The following is a 21,046-nucleotide window of genomic DNA, read 5'->3' on the forward strand; positions in this document are numbered from 1 at the left end:
ACTATGTGCCAGGCACTGCTCTACCAGTTAGGGATGTTCTGGTGAATAGCCCCACACCCATGGAGCTCGGATTACACTGGCAGAAAAATAAGAAACCCAAAAAATAAATATAGACATCAGTAGGGATAATGCAATAAAGAAATGCAGAGTAAGGAAACAGTGAACCGGGACAGAAAATTCTTTTTAAATGAGGTGGTGATGAAAGGGCTCTCAGAGACTCAATGAAGTGAGGAAACCAACCAGGTGAAGGTCTGAAGGAAGGGCCTGCTGGGCAGAAAGAAGGGCAAACGCAAGGCCCTGCAGCTACTCGGGCTTGGGGTGTTCAGGTCAGTGCCGACAGCGTGGGGGAAGCTGTGGTGAGAGTGAGGCACTGTGAGATGAAGGGTCTAGACCAGGGGTATCCCATCTTTTGGCTTCCCTGGGCCACACTGGAAGAAGAACTGTGTCTTGGGTCACATACAAAAAAACTAATGATAGCTGATGAGCTAAAAAAAAAAAAAAAAAATCATAAAAAAATCCCATAATGTTTTAAGAAATGTATGTATTTTTGTCGGGCCACATTCAAAGCCATTCTGGGCTGCATGCAGCCCACAGGCCATGGGTTGGACAAGCTTGGTCTAGACCATACAGGGCCTCTAAGCCATGGAGAGGAGTTTCTATTTCATTCTGAATGTGGTGAGAAGCCACTGTAGGATTCTGGGCAGGGGAATATGAAATTTGACTATATGTGTTAAAAACACTGTTCTACGTTTATATAAGTAAGTGGCTGAGTAATTTAATACATAGGGAAGAACAGACAAATTTCCCATACGGAAGAATTCCAAATAAGGTATGGACATACTCTGCCCTCAAGGAGGTGAAGCCTAACTCCCCATTCCTTAAGTGAAGCCTGTGCATAGTGACTTCCTTCCCAAGAGTCTGTGTGGAAAGGAAAAGGAATAACTTTATGTTGAAGAAACCTGACGAACACTGCCATGGCCAGGTGATCAAGCTCAACATCACTAGTGAGAACTCATGTTGATAGCAGGTACCTCTTGATATGCCATGATGAAAATGTCACTTTACCTTTTCCTTCTCCAAACTCATAACCCCAGTTCTAATCAAGAGATAAACGTCAGACAAATTACAATTATTAGACAGTCTATATCTGACTAGTACTCCTAAAAATTGTCATCAAAAACAAGGAAAGTCAGAGAAACTGTTACAGCTAAGAGGAGCCTAAGATGACATGACAACTAAATGTAATGTATCCTGGATGGAACAGAAGAAGGACATTAGGTAAAAACTAAGAAAATATGAATAAAGTACGGACTTTAGTTAATAATAATGTATCAATATTGCTTCATTAATTGCAATGAATGTACCATACTAATTTAAGATGTTAATAATAGGGGAAACTTGGCTGGGTCACTCAGTCCCAGCACTCTGGGAGACAGAGGTGGGAGGTCATTTGAGACCAGGGGTTCGAGACCAGCCTAGGCAACATGGCAAAACCCCTACTCAACAAAAAATACAAAAAAATTAACCAGGCTTGGTGGTGTGTGCCTGTAGTCCCAGCTCATAGGGGGCTGAGGTGGGAGGATTGCTTAAGCCTGGGAGGTCGAGGCTGCAGTGAGCTGAGATCACACCACTGCACTCCAGCCTGGGTGACAGAGCGAGACCCTATCTCAGAATAATAATAATACGGGAAACTGGGTATAGATTATAGGGAACTCTCTGTACTATCTTCAGAATTTTTCTGTAAATCTAAAACTTTTAAAATAAAGTTTAAAAAATAAACATTGCTTTGGCTACTTGGTGGAGAATTTAGTGTAGCAGGAGAGGAATGAAAGTAGGGAGATGAATTAGTAATCCTAGTTTGCTACTTTCTGGCTGTGCAACATTGAGTTATTTTACTATACCTTTATTTTCTTGTCTGTAAAATGGGAATATTTAGTGAAAGTGATGTGGACAGGATTTAATGATATAATGTAGGAGGCAGCACAATGTTCTACAAATGCTGATAATCATAACACAAAATAAAATTGTATCTAATAAACTTATTATACACCTCTTATGTGTAAATCTAGCAAGTAGCAAAGGCAGAACTCTAAGTAACTGAAGATAAACACTGCAAAGCTTACTCATAAGGAGGACATATGGTTTTGGGGTTTAATAAAATTCTAGAATCTTGGTAGTTAAAGCATTATGTTCACACCACTAAAACTCAAGGAAGTACCCAGTCCAGTAAGCAACTCGGGGGTTGTAGTATCTAGAGCAAAAGATGCCCAGAAAAAAAACTAAAGCTGAAGGCCTCTTAACTGATCTCTACTTAGTGAGCATAGCAGGTATACTGGAAGGGTCTCGACTTCCTGTGGAAAACACAGTTTGCATGCTTAACAAAACTCATCTGTTCCTCACTGGAACAAATGCACTTGCAATTATGTCATCTAATTAAATAACAAATAAACCAATGAGATATGAGGATGAAAAGAGGGTTTCTATTTCTAGGAAAACCAAGTTGAATGAGTTGGAGACTCCATAGAGATAAGCTTCTAGAATAAAATGGCACTGACTTAGCTGAAGGTAAGACAGCTGTAAAGATTTGGAAAAATTATAAAGAGAAATTTCGTACTCTTACATCGTAAGAGTTATTAAGTTCTCATTTCATTGTAAAGGACTGAAAAAGGAAGCTGAACTTGCAACATGTGAGAACATTTTATGCAAAGGAAACAACCTGGAGCTTCAGAGGATCTACACTCAATGAATGGGCTTGGTCCTACATCCAAATATACATGAGGACATACAGAGAAATGTTAAAATATACAGTTATCATTTTTATGGTTCCCTATTTTAACTTACGTAAAAATGTAGTAAGACTATTTTTAACATACGCAAAAGGAGAGAAAATAATGTATTTCCATATACTCAAACTAGGTTAAACAGTTATAAAAATTTTTGACACATTTGCTTTATCCCCTATTTTATTTCTCTCTGAAGTATTTTAATGCAAATTCTTGAAAACAATTCACCCCTGCAGACGTCAGCAGACATCTCCAGAAATATTTTAAGCCAGCTTTTGATTGCTGACCAACCTCTGGTACAGGTAACAGGACTTCTACTGGCCACCATGTCATTGTCATTCACCTACAGGCCTACCTTTCCCCTCTCTTTGCTTCAATCCAGAAGACCTCAAGGCAAATAAATGATTCCTGGATGCTGAATGGTTCCTGGTTCATGTGGAAGGACATCTCTGAAGCTTCAGCTCAGTGATTTACTTCCCCAAACCTATTCCTTTCATCCTTAAAATGAAACCACCTGTGTAACAACCCGATTCTTTGAACGTTTTCTGGGAGTCCAGAGCAAGCCTAAACTTTCAGTGAACATCCTGAGGCAATCTGTATTGAACCAGGTTCACTCCAAAAACCCAGTTGGGGCCATTTCCCAAGGAGCTCAGAACAACCCTAGGAATGGATTCAAGGGCTGTCCTACAATTCACCAGTGGCAGTTAAAATGCCTTACTCACAAGTATTGGAGATAATCACTTGCTTCTAGGCCCTTGGATTGCTTTCTTTCAATTTTCTTTTGTTCAACAACATACAAAATATATTTTACTCATTGCAATTTTTACATGTCACATTCTGAATATTATCCTGTACCAGTGGCTTCATGGTTGTTATATAACTTGTTTGGTCAAGTTATGCTGACAGCTTTAATGAGGTGATGTCATGTGATGCATGCATTTCCTCTGGTGCTGAATGTGGGCATTAGCAACTCAGTATCGCGTGTTAGGGCAGTGGAGAATCAGGGTGTATCTAATAAGTTCCTTCATGGAGGTCTCATGTCATTAAGTAGAATTTGCTCTTTCAAGAAGTTTCCTGATCATCTCTGAAGTAATAAACAAAACACTTAACAGGGTCTTAACAAAAACTTACAAACTGAAAAGTTCCAAACCTCTATCAAATTCAAAGCCAGAGTTGTTTTCAATCAGAGAAACCTGAATCCCAAGGAAGAACCAGAAATATTTTTTTCAAAGACACTCAGGCATCATAGGCATTCCTAAGTTGTGAAACGAAAATAAGGTTTCCTAGAAAGTTAGGACAGAGATGGTATTTAATCTGCATTCTGGCTAGGAAGATGATGACATGCACTTTTTCAACTTTTCCCTAAACAGATTTTTTTTTTTCCTCTTAACTTACTCCAGACCAAACAGGTTTCAAAAATCAAGAAAACGTCAGGGTTCAGATTTCTGAACTTTTAATAAGCCCAGAAAATTGGCTTGTATTTGGCAAGCTCGCCTAAAGTCTCAACATCTAGTCTTTTCTAGTTCAAGGTGAGCTAATGAGGGCCCTAATAAAGAGCAAAACATGGCCTGAAAGAGTGAAAGTACAGGTCCTTTGCCAAGAGGCAGATTACAGAGAGGAATCTGATAGATTAACAGAGAAACTAAAATTATTTGCCTTGTGCCCTCTATCTAAAACTAATGGTTTCAACTAAGGGTCACATCTAACATGCCAGGTAACTCTGGTTTATCCCAAGTCCAGAAACGTTTCTCTTGGTCAGTGGTTATCAAACTTGGCCACACACTCCATTCACCTAGAGGGATTTTTAAACCCCCAGTGCTCAGGCTATCTCATCCAAGACCAACTAAATCGATTTCTGGAAGTGGACTCAGGCAGCAGTAGTTTCAAAAACTTCTCAGGTGATTTCAATGTGCATCCAACGTCGATGCACTGTTCTAAGAATCAGAGTTCTTGTCAAAACGGACAGAACTGGGTCATCGTAGAACATCTCCTGCAGATTTTTGTTGTTTTAAGAAACAACCAATTTACTTAGCACCAAATACCAAAAACATTGGTTATACGTTAAGTAAAAAACATTGGTAGTGCATATCTGACTGTAAGCATGGAAAGTGATCCCAGAAGGGTATTTAAAGGGTACCACAACTAAAGTTACATAACCTTGTATTTGAATCTCAAGTCTAGCTGAGGAACCTTGAGCAAGATGATTTAACCTTGCTCTGTCTCGGTTTCCTTTTTTGTAAAATCACATTAGGAATCAACTATCCTTCAGAGCTGCTGTTAGAACCAGAGGTAACAGTTCTAAAATATCCAGCACAGCTTATAAATACAGATGGGTCTCAAAATGGTAGCTGTTATTTCTCATTCTGTTATTAAGTCAAAGCAGTCAGGCAGGGTAACATCTGGAGGAAAAAGACTTCTCAAATGCCACAGACGTATAAGCTCAATGACTTTAGGAGACAAAAGGTGGTGAGAGATCATCTAACAATTAAACAATAATCAAAGACCTAACAATAAATGCAACTGTTAGGTTGAGTGGATGGAGGCGTTAAGGCCAGAGCAATGAAAGGCAAAAAAGTTAGGGATGAGAGGACCATATTATAAAAGTTAAAGCTCTGTATTTGAGAATGAAGGCTCCAGAGTGGGATCCATTTACTATTACATGCGAATAAGATGTTGAGGTCCCTTAAGTCCTGGGAAGGACAAGGTGCCTCTAACTTCCTGTCATAGGAGCATTCTCTCAGGTTCAGGTGGACTCACAGAGCTCCATCATCTTAATGAGATGAGACACATCTGAAAAATACAGGATAATAAATAAGACCCCTTTGAGTCAAACTGGGCAAATGTTATAAAACCAAGGGATGCCGACACATCAGCAAATGGTAATCCAGTAGCATGCATTTCTGGAGCCTCCTAAAGAGACCAGAGACTCCTGTCTGTATGAATGTGGCAGGATGAGTTCCAAAGAGATGTGCCTGGTATCAACTAGGCTTTCTTTATATTCCAGGGGCAGCCTGCCCATCACCCAAGCTGCCCTAGACTACCCAGAGGGCTGTGGGTTGTCATCCTCTCTCTCAAAAATCCAATCTGCTGTTGAAGGCAGTGATTCCCAAGCTCACCGTAAATCACAAGGGTGGGAGTTTTCTTTTTTTCAGTAAAAATTGATGGGCCCTAAATCCAGAGATTCTGATTCAGAAGGTCTGAGGCAAAGCCAAGGATCTATATATTTTTAAAATACTTCATACATGATTACAATATGTAGGGAGGTTTGGAGCCATTAAATATGTGCGAAACATCATAGGAGACTGTTGATCTTTAATTACAATAGGCCGTGAGGATATTTCTGAATGCTGCATGCCTGGAGCAGCCGACAAGGTGACGGGGCTGTGCAGCCTGGGATCTGAAAGAAAGCTGCTCAGAAATGTTTAAGTGTGAGGTAGCATGACAATGGGTGATGGTTTCCCCTTTCTTTCACCTGTCTTCCAAGTTCTCCATAATGAGTTTTAAATTTTTTTATAAAGGAAAAAAAACCCTTAAAGGTAAACAAAACATCTGATTACATCTTGGTGACGTTTGTGATGACACTTGAAGAATCTGCTATTACGACTACAATTTACCACACATTATAGTTTTGTTTTTAAAAAAGGAATTTAGGGCAGGGTGCGGTAGCTCACACCTGTAATCCCAGCACTTTGGAAGGCTGAGGCGGGTGGATCACCTGAGGTCAGGAGTTCAAGACCAGCCTGGCCAACATGGTGAAACCCTTTCTCTATTAAAAAAATACAAAAAAATTAGCCAGGTGTTGTGGCAGGCACCTGTAATTCCAGCTACTCAGGAGGCTGAGGCAGGAGAATCTCTTGAACCCGGGAGGCAGAGGTTGCAGTGAGCCAAGATCGTGCCACTGCACTCCAGCCTGGGTGACAGGGTGACAGAGGAAGACTGCATCTCAAAAAAAAAAAAGAAAAAGAAAAAAGAAATGTAGGCACTTCAGGAAAACAAATTCCCTCTCCTGGCTAATATAATCAATGTGAAATATCTTTCTCTGAAGGCTGACCTGAAGAGGTTTCTGCAGCCCCATTCCCCATCTAGGGAGAGGTTATGGTACGGATGCTGAAGCACGCTACAGGGTGCACTGCTGGCTGCTCAAATTATTTAACAATGTAGAAGAAGGTCTTTGAAAAAAATCAATACAAAGCCTATCTAGCAGGTTATAAATAAATTCTTTTGAGCACTACACCCACTTTATGCAAAGCACTTGTATCAGTGTGAGATTAGAGGATTAGGAGTTTCTGTATAACAGAACTCTAGTCAAGAAGAATCCTTCCTGAGGCCCAAGAGTTATCAGATAACTACACTCTGCAAAATAAACTGAAGATGAAAGCGCCCAACCATATCAGTATTCATTCTAACAATGATCATTTTCAGAAGAATTAAAGAACTGGCATCAGAAACTATCAGGAGTAAAGAGACTTATCTTGCTTGCAGTAAGGGAGTACTGAAATCTTTTCAAGGTCAAATGGCTTTGGAGCTTTTATTTACAACATTTTAAAAGTACTATGTAAACTCAGTCAGACTATGTAACGGCATAAAATATACTTAGTTTTTAAAATCTAACCATAGCATGGCCCATCTCAACACATTTATTTATACATTTTAATTTCTAAAATACCTAGAGCAGTTGTGACTGACTGAGGGCATGTCTAAGGTTTAACTAATCAAATAGCACTTTTCTGTTTCTCAGGCTTTTTCTTCTATTCTGTTCCATTTCACTAACTAACCTTTAGAGTTGTAATGTTAGAGTCAAATACGTGAGCTGACATTAGATTTTCAAGGAAAGGATTTTGAAATCTAAACAAACCCAAAGGGATGTTACTTTTTGGGGGAGAAACAAAGCAAGAATTCCCATTTGTAGCTTTTGTAACTTTATTTCCCTGTGAAGAAGTAAACATAAATTGGCACACATTTCCAAAATGGATGTTCCGGTTTGTTTAACACGGTCCTGCATGAGCTGGCCTGCCTGACTTCATTCCAGCATTGTTCTCTGCATTCTAGCCACAATGCCAACTCTCAGGTCATGCAACCTCTAGCCTCAGGGCCTTTACATATGCTGAAATACCCCGCTGGGCATACACTTCATTCTCTTTACCTGGTTAATGCTCGGACACTCTGTTGTTTTGGCTTCAGTTCATTCCTCCTTCCATCTCACTCTTCGCATCTAGGTTTAATTCCTTATCTCCCAAATTATAACCTCCGGTAGTTAAATCTTAGTAGTTAGGAGACAGGACAGTATCCCTGTCCCAGTTTGGCCACTTAGCACACCACGTGATTCCTGGGTAGTTTTTTTTTTTTTAATCTCTCTGAGGCTTAGTTTCCTCCACAAGAATATTTTGAATAATAAATAGCTAATACATGCAAAGCACTTAGAATGACTGGCACACAGTAAATATTCAATAAACACTAGCTATTAGTATTATTCTTTCAGGATGAATCTTACTGTGACCTTTCTCTGTCTTTGTGAGAAAGGATCTTTATTTCCCCTTTGACAGTTCATCTAGTTCCTTTTGGTATATTATTCAACTGTCTTTTTTATAAGGAAAATTCTTAAAGTTTTTTCACAAACACTGGTAATATTGGATATAAGCAGCTGTTTTATTTATTTATTTTTGAGACAGGGTCTTGCTGTATTGCCCAGCCTGGAGTGTAGTGACGTGATCATAGCTCACTGCAACCTTGAACTTCTGGGCTTAAGCAATCCTCCCACGTCAGCCTCCCAGGTGGCTGTGACTACAGGCACATGCCACCACACCTGGCTTTTTTTTTTTTTTTTTTTTTTTTTTTTTACTTTTCACCTTTTAGTAGAGATGAGGTCTCACTATGTTGCTGAGGCTGAGCTTGAACTCTCGGGCTCAAGCAATCCTCCCACCTTGGCCTCCCAAAGTGTTGGGACTACAGGTGTGAACCACTGTATCTGGCTTTGTTTTTAAAGATATATTTTTTTTCCTTTATAAAGAAATTGTTGTATTGTTTCTGGAGAGAAATCTAGTAGTGAATCCTTTGTAGATAATGTAACATCTTATGTGGTTGCTTTCTGAGGATTCTCTTTGTATTCTGCAGTTTCACTATGATACGTCTAGTTGTAGAATTATTTTTATTTATCTATTTGGGGACTCATTGCAATATATTCATCTGAGAATGAATGTCTTGAATACATTTTGGAAACGTAAGCCACTAATTTTTCAAGTATTTTTTAACCCTAATTCTATTTTCTTTTTTGGAATTCCAATTACATGACTGTTCATTCTCTATCTCCCATGTCTGAAGACCTTGTTTCCAATTTTTCATCTTTCTGTGTTGTGTTTTGGAAAATTTTCTTAAATATATTTTCTCGTTCACTAATTCTCTATTCATGTGTCTAATGTGACATTTAACCCATCCACCAAGTCTTAAATTGCAGTAACTTTTGTTTTAAAAATCTGTAATTTCTATGTGGTTTGTTTTCAACTTTGTTCTTTTAAGATAGTATGTTGTCACTTTTTTTTGTTTTTGAGACAGAGTCTCACTCTGTCGCCCAGTCTGGAGTGCAGTGGCGCCATCTCGGCTCACTGCAAGCTCTGCCTCCCAGGTTCACACCATTCTCCTGCCTCAGCCTCCTGAGTAGCTGGACTACAGGCGCCTGCCACGATGCCCAGCTAATTTTTTGTATTTTTAGTAGAGACGGAGTTTCACCGTGTTAGCCAGGATGGTCTTGATCTCCTGACCTCACGATCTGCCCGCCTCGGCCTCCCAAAGTGCTGGGATTACAGGCGTGAGTTTGTCATGTTTTTAATTCCTTCTTTTAGATCTTTAGAAATCTTAAATGGGCCGGGCGCGGTGGCTCAAGCCTGTAATCCCAGCACTTTGGGAGGCCGAGACGGGTGGATCACGAGGTCAGGAGATCGAGACCATCCTGGCGAACACGGTGAAACCCCGTCTCTACTAAAAAATACAAAAAACTAGCCGGGCGAGGTGGTGGGCGCCTGTAGTCCCAGCTACTCGGGAGGCTGAGGCGGGAGAAGGGCGTAAACCCGGGAGGCGGAGCTTGCAGTGAGCTGAGATCCCGCCACTGCACTCCAGCCTGGGCGACAGAGCGAGACTCCATCTCAAAAAAAAAAAAAAAAAAAAAAAAGAAATCTTAAATGTAGCTATTTTATAGTCAATAACTCTAATATCTAAAGCCATTGAGGGTCTCGTTCTGCAAAGTCAGCATAGGGGTTCAAGTTTAATTGGACTTTTTCAGTGGGAGCACTGTTAGGTCTCAATTGAGAATTTAAGCAGAAATTTATACTTTGCTTCTACCAGGTGCCTTGGGGTTAGTTTTAATGTTAAAATTTCACCTTGGTGTTTCTCAAACTATAATGTAATGTAAATGCACCCAACATAAGTATAGGTAGGCCTAAGGTTTTGAATTTCCAGGGGAGACGACTTCTTCCACTGCAACAGGAGACCTATAAGCTTTCTTTTTCTGTGTACTGGCAGCTAGTTATCTTTTTTTTCTTTTTTTGAGACAGAGTCTTACTCTGGTGCCCAGGTTGGAGTATAGTGGTGCGAACTCAGCTCACTGCAACCTCCGCCTCCTGGGTTCAAGTGATTTTCCTGCCTCAGTTTCCCAAGAAGCTGGAATTACAGGCGTGTGCCACAACTGGTTAATTTTCTTTGTATTTTTAGTAGAGACAGGGTTTCACCATGTTGGCCAGGCTGGTCTTGAACTCCTGACCTCAGGTGATCCACCCGCCTCGGCCTCTCAAAGTGCTGGGATTACAGGAGTGAGCCACTGTGCCTGGCCTAGTTATCTTTTATACAACATATTCACCAAGGGTATAATGCTTCAAGGGGCCTACCTTAATGTGAGAGCTTCATTTCCAACTCTTCATTTTGTACATAACCGAGGTTTTGCCCAGAGAAGCTCCTGACAACTGACATCCAAGCACAGGGCAGGGGTGGCAGTAGCAGTGACAGTAACAGTAGCTCTTGGCCTGCTTTGGTTTTTAGTTACTTTTCAATTCCCAGGAAATTGAATTCTATTCTACCTATTTTCAGATCCCAATTCAAGTAACACCTTCTCACAGAAGCTATCCCTTACTCTCCAGAACAGATGAGGCACCTGCTCTACACTTTGACAGCTCCCTGCATTTTTCCTCCACTGCACATAGTAACTTGTAGTTAGGTTTAGTAGTGTGATTATTTATTTAATGTTTCTCTCTGTCACTGCACTGTTAGTTCCATGAGGGCAGGAATCATTTGTCCACCATAGTATCCAATTTGGCACAGTACAGCAACAAAAGAAGTATTTGCTGAATGAATAAAATGAGTGTGTGTGGCTGGTTGGGGGTGGATGAATATTAATATGAACATAACTCCTCAAAGAAAGTAAATAATTGAAAAAGGAGAAGGAAAAGAGAAAACAGTGTATTATGAATATTTCAAAATTGCAGGAAACACACTGCAAATCCCTGGGGAGCCACTTCCTATTTCAATCAAACCCTTACATATTCAACATTCTTGGTTCCTTTTTGTTTTAACTGAGATACAATACTTAGATCTTAAGCATTCCATTGATGGGTGCAGTGGCTCACGCCTGTAACCCCAGCACTTTGGGAGGCTGAGGTGGGCGGGTGACAAGGTCAGGAAGATCGAGACCATCCTGGCTAACACAGTAAAACCTCGTCTCTACTAAAAATACAAAAATTAGCCCGGCGTGGTGGCCGGTGCCTAGAGTCCCAGCTACTCGGGAGGCTGAGGCAGGAGAATGGCGTGAACCCAGGAGGTGGAGCTTGCAGTGAGCTGAGATCTGGCCACTGCACTCCAGCCTGGGTGACAGAGCAAGATTCTCTCTCAAGAAAAAAAAAAAGTATTTCATTTAATCCATTGTGACAAATGTATACTCCTGCAACCCCCATCTCTATTGAAATGTGAAATATTTCTATCAATCCAGAAAGTTTCTTCATCTTCCTTCAATATTTCCATTTCCAGAAACAACCCCTTATCTGATTACGATTAGGGGTTGATGATTAACTTACAGTAATGGATAAGTTAGTTTTGCCTATTCTAGAATCTCACATAAATAGAAAAAAACAGTATGTACTTTTTTTGTCTGGCTTCTTTTATTACTCACAATATTTCTGATATTCACCCATGTTGTTGCATATATCAATGTTATTCCTTTTTGTGTTGAGAAAATTCTATTGTATGAATATAACACATTTTGTTTATCTATTCTGTTGATAACTACATTGGCTATTCCAGCTATTATGAATTGAACTGCTATGAACATTCTTGTACAAAGCTTTTTGTGAAAATGTTTTCATTTCTCTTGGATAAATATCTCAGAGTAGAATTGCAAAAAAAAAAAAAAAAAAAAAAAGTAGAATTGCTGGGTCATAGTATAAATGCTTGCTTCTTTAAGAAACTGCCAAATAGTTTTCCAAAGTAGCTGTATCATTTTATAGAACGGCCAAAAACAGGGTGAGATTTCTAGTTGCTCTACATCCTCTCCAACATTTGGTATCATCCAACTTTTTCACTGTAGCCATTCTGGTGGGTATATCGTGGTATCATTGGCATTTTCCTGATGATTAATGATATCAAGCACATTTTCATGTGCTTATTGGCCATGGGTATATCTTCTTTGTGGAATATCTGTTGAAGTCTTTTGCTCGTTTTAAAAAAAAGGGTTGTCTTTTTATTGCTGAGGTGCAGGAATTCTTTATATATTCTGTCCTCTGGCAGACATGTTTTGCAAATATTTTCTTTCAGATAGTGGTTTGTCTCTTTCTTAATAGTATCTTCTAATGAGCAAAAGATTTTATATTTGGTAAGGTCTAATTTATCAATTTTTAAAATGGTTTGTGATTCCTATAAACTCTAATACATTTTTATTCTTCTTCATAAGAGAATGAAGAATTATTTTCCTATACATCTAGTAGCTTTATGATTTTAGCTTTTAAGTTTATGATACACTTCAAATTGATTTCTTTGTATGGTGTGAGGCGGGGGTTAAGATTCTTTTCTTCCCTATGTAGATATTCAGTTGTTCCAACAGCATTTGTTAAAAATAGAAAGTTTCCTTTTCTGACAGATTTGCTTCTTACCTTTGCTCAAAGTCATCTGACCTTACACATGAGTCTCTTTTATGGATACTCTATTCTATTCCTTTATTTGTTCATCCTTTTGCCAATATCTTACTTTCTTGATTACTATAGCTTTATAGTAAGTCTTAATGTCAAGTAGGATTAAGACTGCCAACTTTGTTCTTTTTCAAGACTGTTATGGTTATTCTAGGTCCTTTGGTTCTCCAAATATATCTTAAAAACAGTTTGCTAATTTCTATAAAAAAGCCTGCTGAGATTTGAATTGGTATTAAATCTACAGATCAATTTAGGAAAAGCTGCCATCCTAATAATATTAATCTTTTAATCCATAAATATGGCATACCTCTTCATTTATTTAGGTTTTCTTTAATTTCTTTTAGCAATGTTTTATAGTTTTCAGTCTTGAACATCTTTCATTAAATTTATCCGTAAGTATTTAGTATTTTTAATGCTACAGTAAATAGTATTTTTCTTTTTGTGAGACAGGGTCTTGCTCTGTTGCCCAGGCTGAAGTGCAGTGGAACAATCATGGCTCACTGCAGCCTTGACCTCCCCAGGCTCAACTGATCTTCCCATCTCAGCCTTCCCAGCATCTGGGACTACAGGTGCATGCCACCACGTCCAGTTAATTTTTGTATGTGTATATATATATATATATATATATATATATATATTTTTATAGAGACAGGGTTTCGCTATGCTGCCAAAGGGTGGTCTCAAACTCCTGAGCTCAAGCGATCTGCCCACCTCAGCCTCCCAAGGTACTGGGATATACACTTTATATCTTGTAGCAATACTATAAAATTTACTTACCTGTTCTACTAGTGTTTTTTTAGACTTCTTAGGACTTCATATGCATAATCATGTCATCTTCAAATAAAGACTGTTTTACTTCTGTCTTTCCAATATTTATACCCCTTTCTTCTTGTCATGTTGCATTAATTAGGTCCTCCAGTATAATTTAGAATAGAGGTGGTAAAAGTGGATATCTCTGAATTGTTCCCAATATTAGGGAGAAATATTTCAAAATTTAAACTGTAAATGTGATCTTAACTGCAGGTTTTTGTAGGTGTTCTTTATCAGGGTGAGGAAGTTTCCGTCTATTCTTAGCATGTAGAAAAGTTTTATCATAAATGAGTGCTGTATTTTTTCAAATGCTTTTTCTACATCTATTGAATGATCTTATAATTTTTATCTTTTAACTGTTAATGTGGTGAATTACATTGATTTTTATATATTAAATACATTTGCATTTCTAGGATAAATCTCACTTTATCATGGAGTATCATCATTTTTATATATTGCTACATTCAATTTGCTAATATTTTGTTAAGGATTTTTGTATCTAGTTCATGAGAGAATTTGGCCAGCAATTTTCTTTGCCTGTAATGCCCCTGTATTGTTTTTTTTATCAGGTTACAGTGGCCTCATAAAATGACTTACAAAGTGTTCCTTCTTGCTCTATTTTCTGAAAGAGTTTGTATCAAATTGACACTATTTCTTCCTTAAGTATCTGAGCTTGGGGTTTTCTTTTTTTTTTTTTTGAGACTGAGTCTCGCTCTATCCAAGTACAGTAGCTCCATCTCAGCTCACTGCAACCTCCACCTCTTGGGTTCAAGTGATTCTCATGCCTCAGCCGCCCAAGTAGCTGGGATTATAGGAGCCTGCCACCACGCCCAGCTAATTTTTGTTTTTGTTTGTTTTTTTTGTTTTGTTTTTTGTTTTTGAGACGGAGTCTCACTCTGTCGCCCAGGCTGGAGTGCAGTGACCGGATCTCAGCTCACTGCAAGCTCCGCCTCCCAGGTTCATGCTATTCTCCTGCCTCAGCCTCCCGTGTAGCTGGGACTACAGGCACCCGCCACCTCGCCCGGCTAGTTTTTTTTTTTTTTTTTGTATTTTTTAGTAGAGACGGGGTTTCACCGTGTTAGCCAGGATGGTCTTGAACTCCTGACCTCGTGATCCACCCGCCGTGACCTCCCAAAGTGCTGGGATTACAGGCGTGAGCCACTGCGCCTGGCCAAGCTTGGGGTTTTCTTTGTGGGAAGTTAATTATGAATTCAACTTAACTGACATAGGAAAATTTGATTTTTTTATTTGTTCCTGTGTCAGTTTTATTAATTTGCGTCTTTCAAGGAATTTATCTATTTTATCTAGGTTGTTAATCTTACTGGGAAAAAGTTGTTCATAATATTCCCTTATCATTCTTTTAATGTCTGTGGGATCTACAGCAATGTTTCTTTTTCCATTCCTGATATTAGTAATTCGTTTTTTATCCTGTTTACTTGATGAGTATTGCTGCATTTATTAATTTTATTGATATCTTAAAAGAATGAAATTCTGGCTCTTTGATTTTCTCTTCTTGATTCTTTTTTTTTTTTTTTTTTGAGACGGAGTCTTGCTCTGTCACCCAGGCTGGAGCACAGTGGCGTGATCTTGGCTCACTGCAAGCTCCGCCTCCTGGGTTCAAGCCAGTCCTGCCTCAGCCTCCCGAGTAGCTGTGACTACAGGTGCCTGCCACCATGCCCAACTAATTTTTTTTGGTTTTTTTTTTTTTTTGTTTGTTTGTTTTGAGACGGAGTCTCGCTCTGTCGCCCGGGCTGGAGTGCAGTGGCCGGATCTCAGCTCACTGCAAGCTCCGCCTCCCGGGTTTACGCCATTCTCCTGCCTCAGCCTCCCGAGTAACTGGGACTACAGGTGCCCGCCACCTCGCCTGCCTAGTTTTTTTGTATTTTTTTTTTTAGTAGAGACGGGGTTTCACCGTGTTAGCCAGGATGGTCTCGATCTCCTGACCTCGTGATCCGCCCGTCTCGGCCTCCCAAAGTGCTGGGATTACAGGCTTGAGCCACCGCGCCCGGCCTGTATTTTTTTTAGTAGAGATGGTGTTTCACTGTGTTAGCCAGGATGGTCTCGATCTCCTGACCTCATGATCCGCCCACCTCGGCCTCCCAAAGTGCTGAGATTACAGGCATGGGTTCATTTTTCAAATAAAGAGAACATTTAGATAAAATTAAGGGCCCCTTCAATCTCCTCCCTAAACACTCCCCTTCCTTTTGTCCCTGAGGTACCTGTTCTCCTAAATTTCATGTCTATTATTCCCTTTCCATTTGTATATTAAAGTAATGCTAATTTCTGCTACTCTCCTGGGATCCTCCATTAACTTACCACGTTTCCTGCTTCTGCAGCCAGCCGGGCAGCATATCGAGCTATAAGACGGTGTTCCTCATCCAGTCGGCTAGGACTGTCCAGAACACTGCCAATGAAATAAAAATGCAACAGGTGTCTATTAAACATCCCTTATTCTTTTTCCATTCTTAGAACAGATGGAAGAAAAGCTCATAAAAGAATGGTAATAAAAGAACTAGAGGCCTGGGTCATAGATACTAATGGCCTTCTGAGAAAAAAGGGGATTTAGAGAAATGAGGAGGCCACATTTATCATTCCTCATTGGCAGCACATCCCCGCTGCTCCCCCACCATCAAAGGGGCACTTAATTTTGAATGCAAGGGCTAAGAAAACACAGGGCACCCACAAAGTCTGAGACAGGGATTTCTAACCAAATGTTTAAAACTGATGACTTTTTAGACCTTGATCTCAAATTCAAAAAGACCAAGAGCATTATGAAAAATAGAGGGCTGAGAAAAAATATACTTAACACTGGCTAAGCAAAAGTTTGGCCTTGTCAGGGCAGGCCAAACACACTGTAAAGCTGGAAAGATTCCATGACATCAAATATTCCCCTTTTCGTGCCCTTTTCTCTTCCTTTACTATGCTCATTCTACATCTATAGCCCCATCTTGGAGTTAATTAGTTTAATGCATTACTCTTTAACAACAGTACCAACACTCTAAAAAATCTAAGGACCCATTCAGACAGGTGATCAGATAATGTGGTATCTGGATGAGGGAAGGGTTCTTGAGTAATAGGCTGGCTCTGCATATGGGATGCTGATATGGAACTCTGGATTCTGAAATACATGACTTCTTTAATTTAGTATATCAAATGCTATTTATCCTTATCAAGACAGTCCTAGATTAATAGGGACTGTGGCTATATAATTCTCTGTTTAGGACTGGCAGATGCTTTAAGACAACAGTGATGATGTTGACTAAATGACAGGAGGTGGCTGTTGTGGCTTACCTCCACTTTGGCCCTATGTTCTTGGGTTTCCAAAAACCCCTGATCAGAATTTAGCAGTATGACAAGTCATATAGAAAAATTTAAAGACATGACTTCAATACTCATCGGGGTTTGTTATAATTACTGAGGGGAATCTGGGAAGGGTGTGGCTAAATCAATAAAGATTTGTCTGAAATTTTCATGTGTAGAATCAACTATATTTTTTCTAGTTTTTGCTTTTTTTAAATCTTTCTATCTCTTTGGCTAAGTCTTTAAGCTTAACTTAGTCTTTCTTCTAGGATTTTTTTAAAGTGCTTTGAGTCTTCTGCCTATGACATTTGTCAACACTTTATAATTTTAAGCATGCAAATATCCATCTCCAGGATAATCATCCTCTGAAAAATAATCTTGTAATAAGAACAGACTACTATCAGGCAGCTTTAATATTTTAGGGTCAAGGCCCCAAGGTGAGAGATAAACTGTAACATTTGTGCTTTAAAGGTATTTAAAAAAAAAAACAATAAAAATGGATGCTTAAGAATACAAGTGGATCATATTATGGAGGGATTGGAAGCCTAAGAAGTGGGGCCTAAAGTGGCTGACCTCTGTTATCTGACAAGGGATACAATAGGTTCTTCTGTGCAAAAGAGCTCCTTTTTCTCAATCACATTCTATCTCCTTAGGAAGGCTGATCCTATTTGTCATTTATACATGGGTGTGGATGACAGACTGCTTTAATTGGCTATGTTTTCTAGCCAGAAACTAGAAGCTTGTGTTGATGAGAGGTTTTAAGGTCAATGAAAATTATTGAGGGCAATTAGAAAGGATCCTTATTCTTCTGTTTGAATTGACTTTCATTTTCAGAATTAGTTAGCCAGGAAAGTTCTGACTTCTCAGAAGAAGTATGAAGCTCAGTTTCTCAGATTACTAATCAAGAAGTCAGGTAGTACTCACTCACTCGTCATGTTCTTCCAAGGCTACCAGCCACCAATTTTTGCTCAGGGAGCCGAGGTGAGACTTGAGGGCCTTAGCTAAACCTACCATAAATCTTATTGGGCTAAATTACTAGGTAACAGTCTCTGTCAAACACTGCTGCTATTTTTACCATGGAAACTTTTGCTCACTCTGGACAATTGCTTTTACTGATAATAAAGAATTTGTCTTGCCTAAGGTGAAACAACTCTACTCCTCGAGACCAAGAAGTTGGGACAGTGTGCGAAGAAATCACCTGTTGGATGAGAAGACACTTTGTGATGTAGCGCACACAATTATCAGGCCCTTCCTTCCCTCTTAGAGGGTAAGCCTATTAAACATACTTAGAAGGTTAGAAAACCCTACTTCTCCAAGCTTTAGAGATACATAAATACCCCAGAAAAATGATGCTATTTAGTCATATCAGGAAAACTGTGGAAAATGGTATAAAGTATAATATTAAAAACAGTCTTTTTCATATGTATATTTCCCGACTATTAATTTATTCTTCTATTATTACAGGGAGTAGCAGCAAGGTCAGATGACCCTCCCAAGGAGCCAAGGCATGCTATAAGCAAAACTAAGATCAAAATTTAAAGCTTCAGCCTCTGTCATGTGTATAGCTTATAAATTACGGTTTTCTCTCTAAGAATAAGAATCTCAAAGCATGGCTTTCCAGGTTGTTTGGCATTGTGACTCTTCTTTGCTATTACATAGGGGAAGGATGGCTTTAGATTGTTTAAACTTTACCTGTCATCCTACTTGAAGAATGGTGGTGGGTGTGGGCATGGAGCGGGCAGGAGACTTTGGACCTACCTGAACGTAATACCATTTTTTTCGGTACTAAATCTTTTTTAAAAACGATGAACTTTGCTATAGTTAGCAGTTATCAAACGTTTTTCCATCCCGAACCACTGAAGAATCAGACACATTCTCTTATTAACAGTGAGTCACTACTGTAATGGTTTTCAGGGTAAGGGGAATGTGGAGCTATTAAAATACATGTAAGTATTACAATAGAGAGGGTCTATATAATTTGGAAAAAGACCTTCAGGTGACAGTGATCCAATACCATTGTTGGGAATCACTGGTTTAAATAATCAACAATGACAGATTCCTGCTAACAGATAAAGGGTGGTAAAGATGTAATAGGGTGACAGTATCAAAGTCCCCAGATAAGACAAAGCGGGATATCTGTGGGCTGATCAACTCTAAACTTTGAATGTCAACACAAAGATTTCATTATTCAGGTAAGAATGAACAGGAAGAGGTTGCATCAGATACCTCTGTGAATACTGCATCTTTGGAAATGTCAACCTCTCATAGGTTTGTATCTTTTTTGAGTGTAAGTTGAAGGAAGTGAACCCCACTTTAAAGAAGAATGTCTGACTCCATGTTTAGGTAAGCGCCCAGGCTTGGCAACCCTCCCTCTCTTGTAGAAGCGAATGCTTAGCAACTATTTTAACTCTGCCAAACATAGCTGGTAGTTGCCCAAGAAAAACCGTACATGCAGTTTTTTTTCCAGCTGACAACCCGAGGTAGCAAAGCTCTCCCTCCCTCTGATCACCCCTGGTTGCCCACTGCTGCTGCACCACCACTGACCGTGCACAGTGCTGCAGACGGGCCACATAGGAGGCTATCAGCGCATGCTCATCGGCCAAGTGACAGGGTATATCCTGGCTATACTGTAACCTAGGAACAATGGAGGCAAAGACAGCAAGCGTGACACAAACACATACAGAGGGAGAAATGAACATGGATTAAAATGAGCAAACTTCAAAGAAAAATTTAAAAAATAATAAATCATGATAAGGAAAACAATAAAAAACCCACAATGCATAATGGAATATGGTGTTAGATCCTCAGGAATCCATCTCTCAAATCCTCGAAACAAAAGCAGTCCTTCAGGAGTGGCTCTGGCACTGACATGACAGCCCTTGGGAAGGACTTGTTGAGTGGGCAGAGGAGCCGCGTGTACCACTTTTGTCCAGGTGCTGCGCTCTGTGATGGTGTACTTTTTAGAGGATGCCCTCTGGCAAGACAACTGAGGCACAGCCAGTCTACTAAATATTACTATGTGACCCCCTAGCGCTATGCTTTTATAAGCTTTTGTGTGCATCTAAGAGTTTTCAGTGTTACTTCATGTTGCCAGTTAAACATTTTTATTTCTATAAGGATACTGCCTTTAGCATCAGTTTGTTTCTCCCATAAAACTGGTACCCGTCCCAAACTCATTAGAACTGCACCTAATTGTAAGGCAACACTATATATTCTGAGTGAGGCTCTCTCTTACAGATATGTGAAAGGTCCTTAAGCACATGGTCTTCTAACTTTTTACTACAGAAATATTAAAACTTGCATAAAATAGAGTAACGTAATGACTACCCCTCAGGTACCCACAGCAAAACTTGAATGAATATCAACATGCTGTCAATGTTATCTAATTGAATTTTCATTCCTCCAGCTTTTTGTGCAGGGACACGTGGCTAAAAGCAAACCCCAGGCAATTACTTCACCTGGGAATACTTGAGCCTGTACATCTATCAGACAGTGAAAACATTTCACACAACCTAACACCATTATCACACCTAAAAACATAGACAAAAATATTTTAGTATCCCAGTCCATCTGTCAATTTCCTCAAATCTTAAAAAATGTCCATTTACATTAAAGTCAAGATCCAAAGTCCCCACTTTGCATTTGGCTGGTAGGTTTCTTTTATGTTTGTATTTGACTGATACATTTCTGGTTTTTTTTTTTTTTTTTTTTTTTTGAGACAGAGTCTCACTCTGTCTCCCAGGCTGGAGTGTGATGGCACGATATTGGCTCACTGCAACCTCTGCCTCCTGGGTTCAAGTGATTCTCCTACCTCAGCCTCCCAAGTAGCTGGGATGACAGGTGCGTACCACCAGTTAATTTTTGTATTTTTAGTAGAGAAGGGGTTTCGCCATGTTGGCCAGGCTGGTCTTGGACTGCTGACCTCAAGTGATCTCTCTGCTTCAGCTTCTCAAAGTGCTGGGATTACAGATGTGAGTCACTGTGCCCGGCCCC

General features: G+C 39.6%; 1 protein-coding gene across 17 annotated transcripts in view; it reads right to left on the reverse strand.

The window, feature by feature from the left end:
• The window catches only part of DTNB (dystrobrevin beta), a 299,924-nt gene that overhangs the window by 57,305 nt on the left and 221,573 nt on the right, over positions 1–21,046 (reverse strand). For 11 of the 17 annotated variants that reach the window (XR_004054289.1, XR_004054290.1, XM_010383016.2 and 8 more), the window contains exons 11-12: positions 19,598–19,687; positions 16,070–16,157 (exon numbers count right to left, since the gene is read on the reverse strand). Coding sequence is in view for 15 of the 17 variants with exons in the window: in XM_010383016.2 (XP_010381318.1) it covers positions 16,070–16,157; positions 19,598–19,687 (178 nt within the window). In the remaining 2 variants the exon portion in view is untranslated. The remainder of the gene's footprint in view (positions 1–16,069; positions 16,158–19,597; positions 19,688–21,046) is intronic. The other 6 variants (XM_030920988.1, XM_030920984.1, XM_030920987.1 and 3 more) reach the window with 1 other exon arrangement.

This window comes from Rhinopithecus roxellana, chromosome 17 (genome assembly GCF_007565055.1).
Source record: "Rhinopithecus roxellana isolate Shanxi Qingling chromosome 17, ASM756505v1, whole genome shotgun sequence".
NCBI classification, from domain to species: domain Eukaryota; kingdom Metazoa; phylum Chordata; class Mammalia; order Primates; family Cercopithecidae; genus Rhinopithecus; species Rhinopithecus roxellana.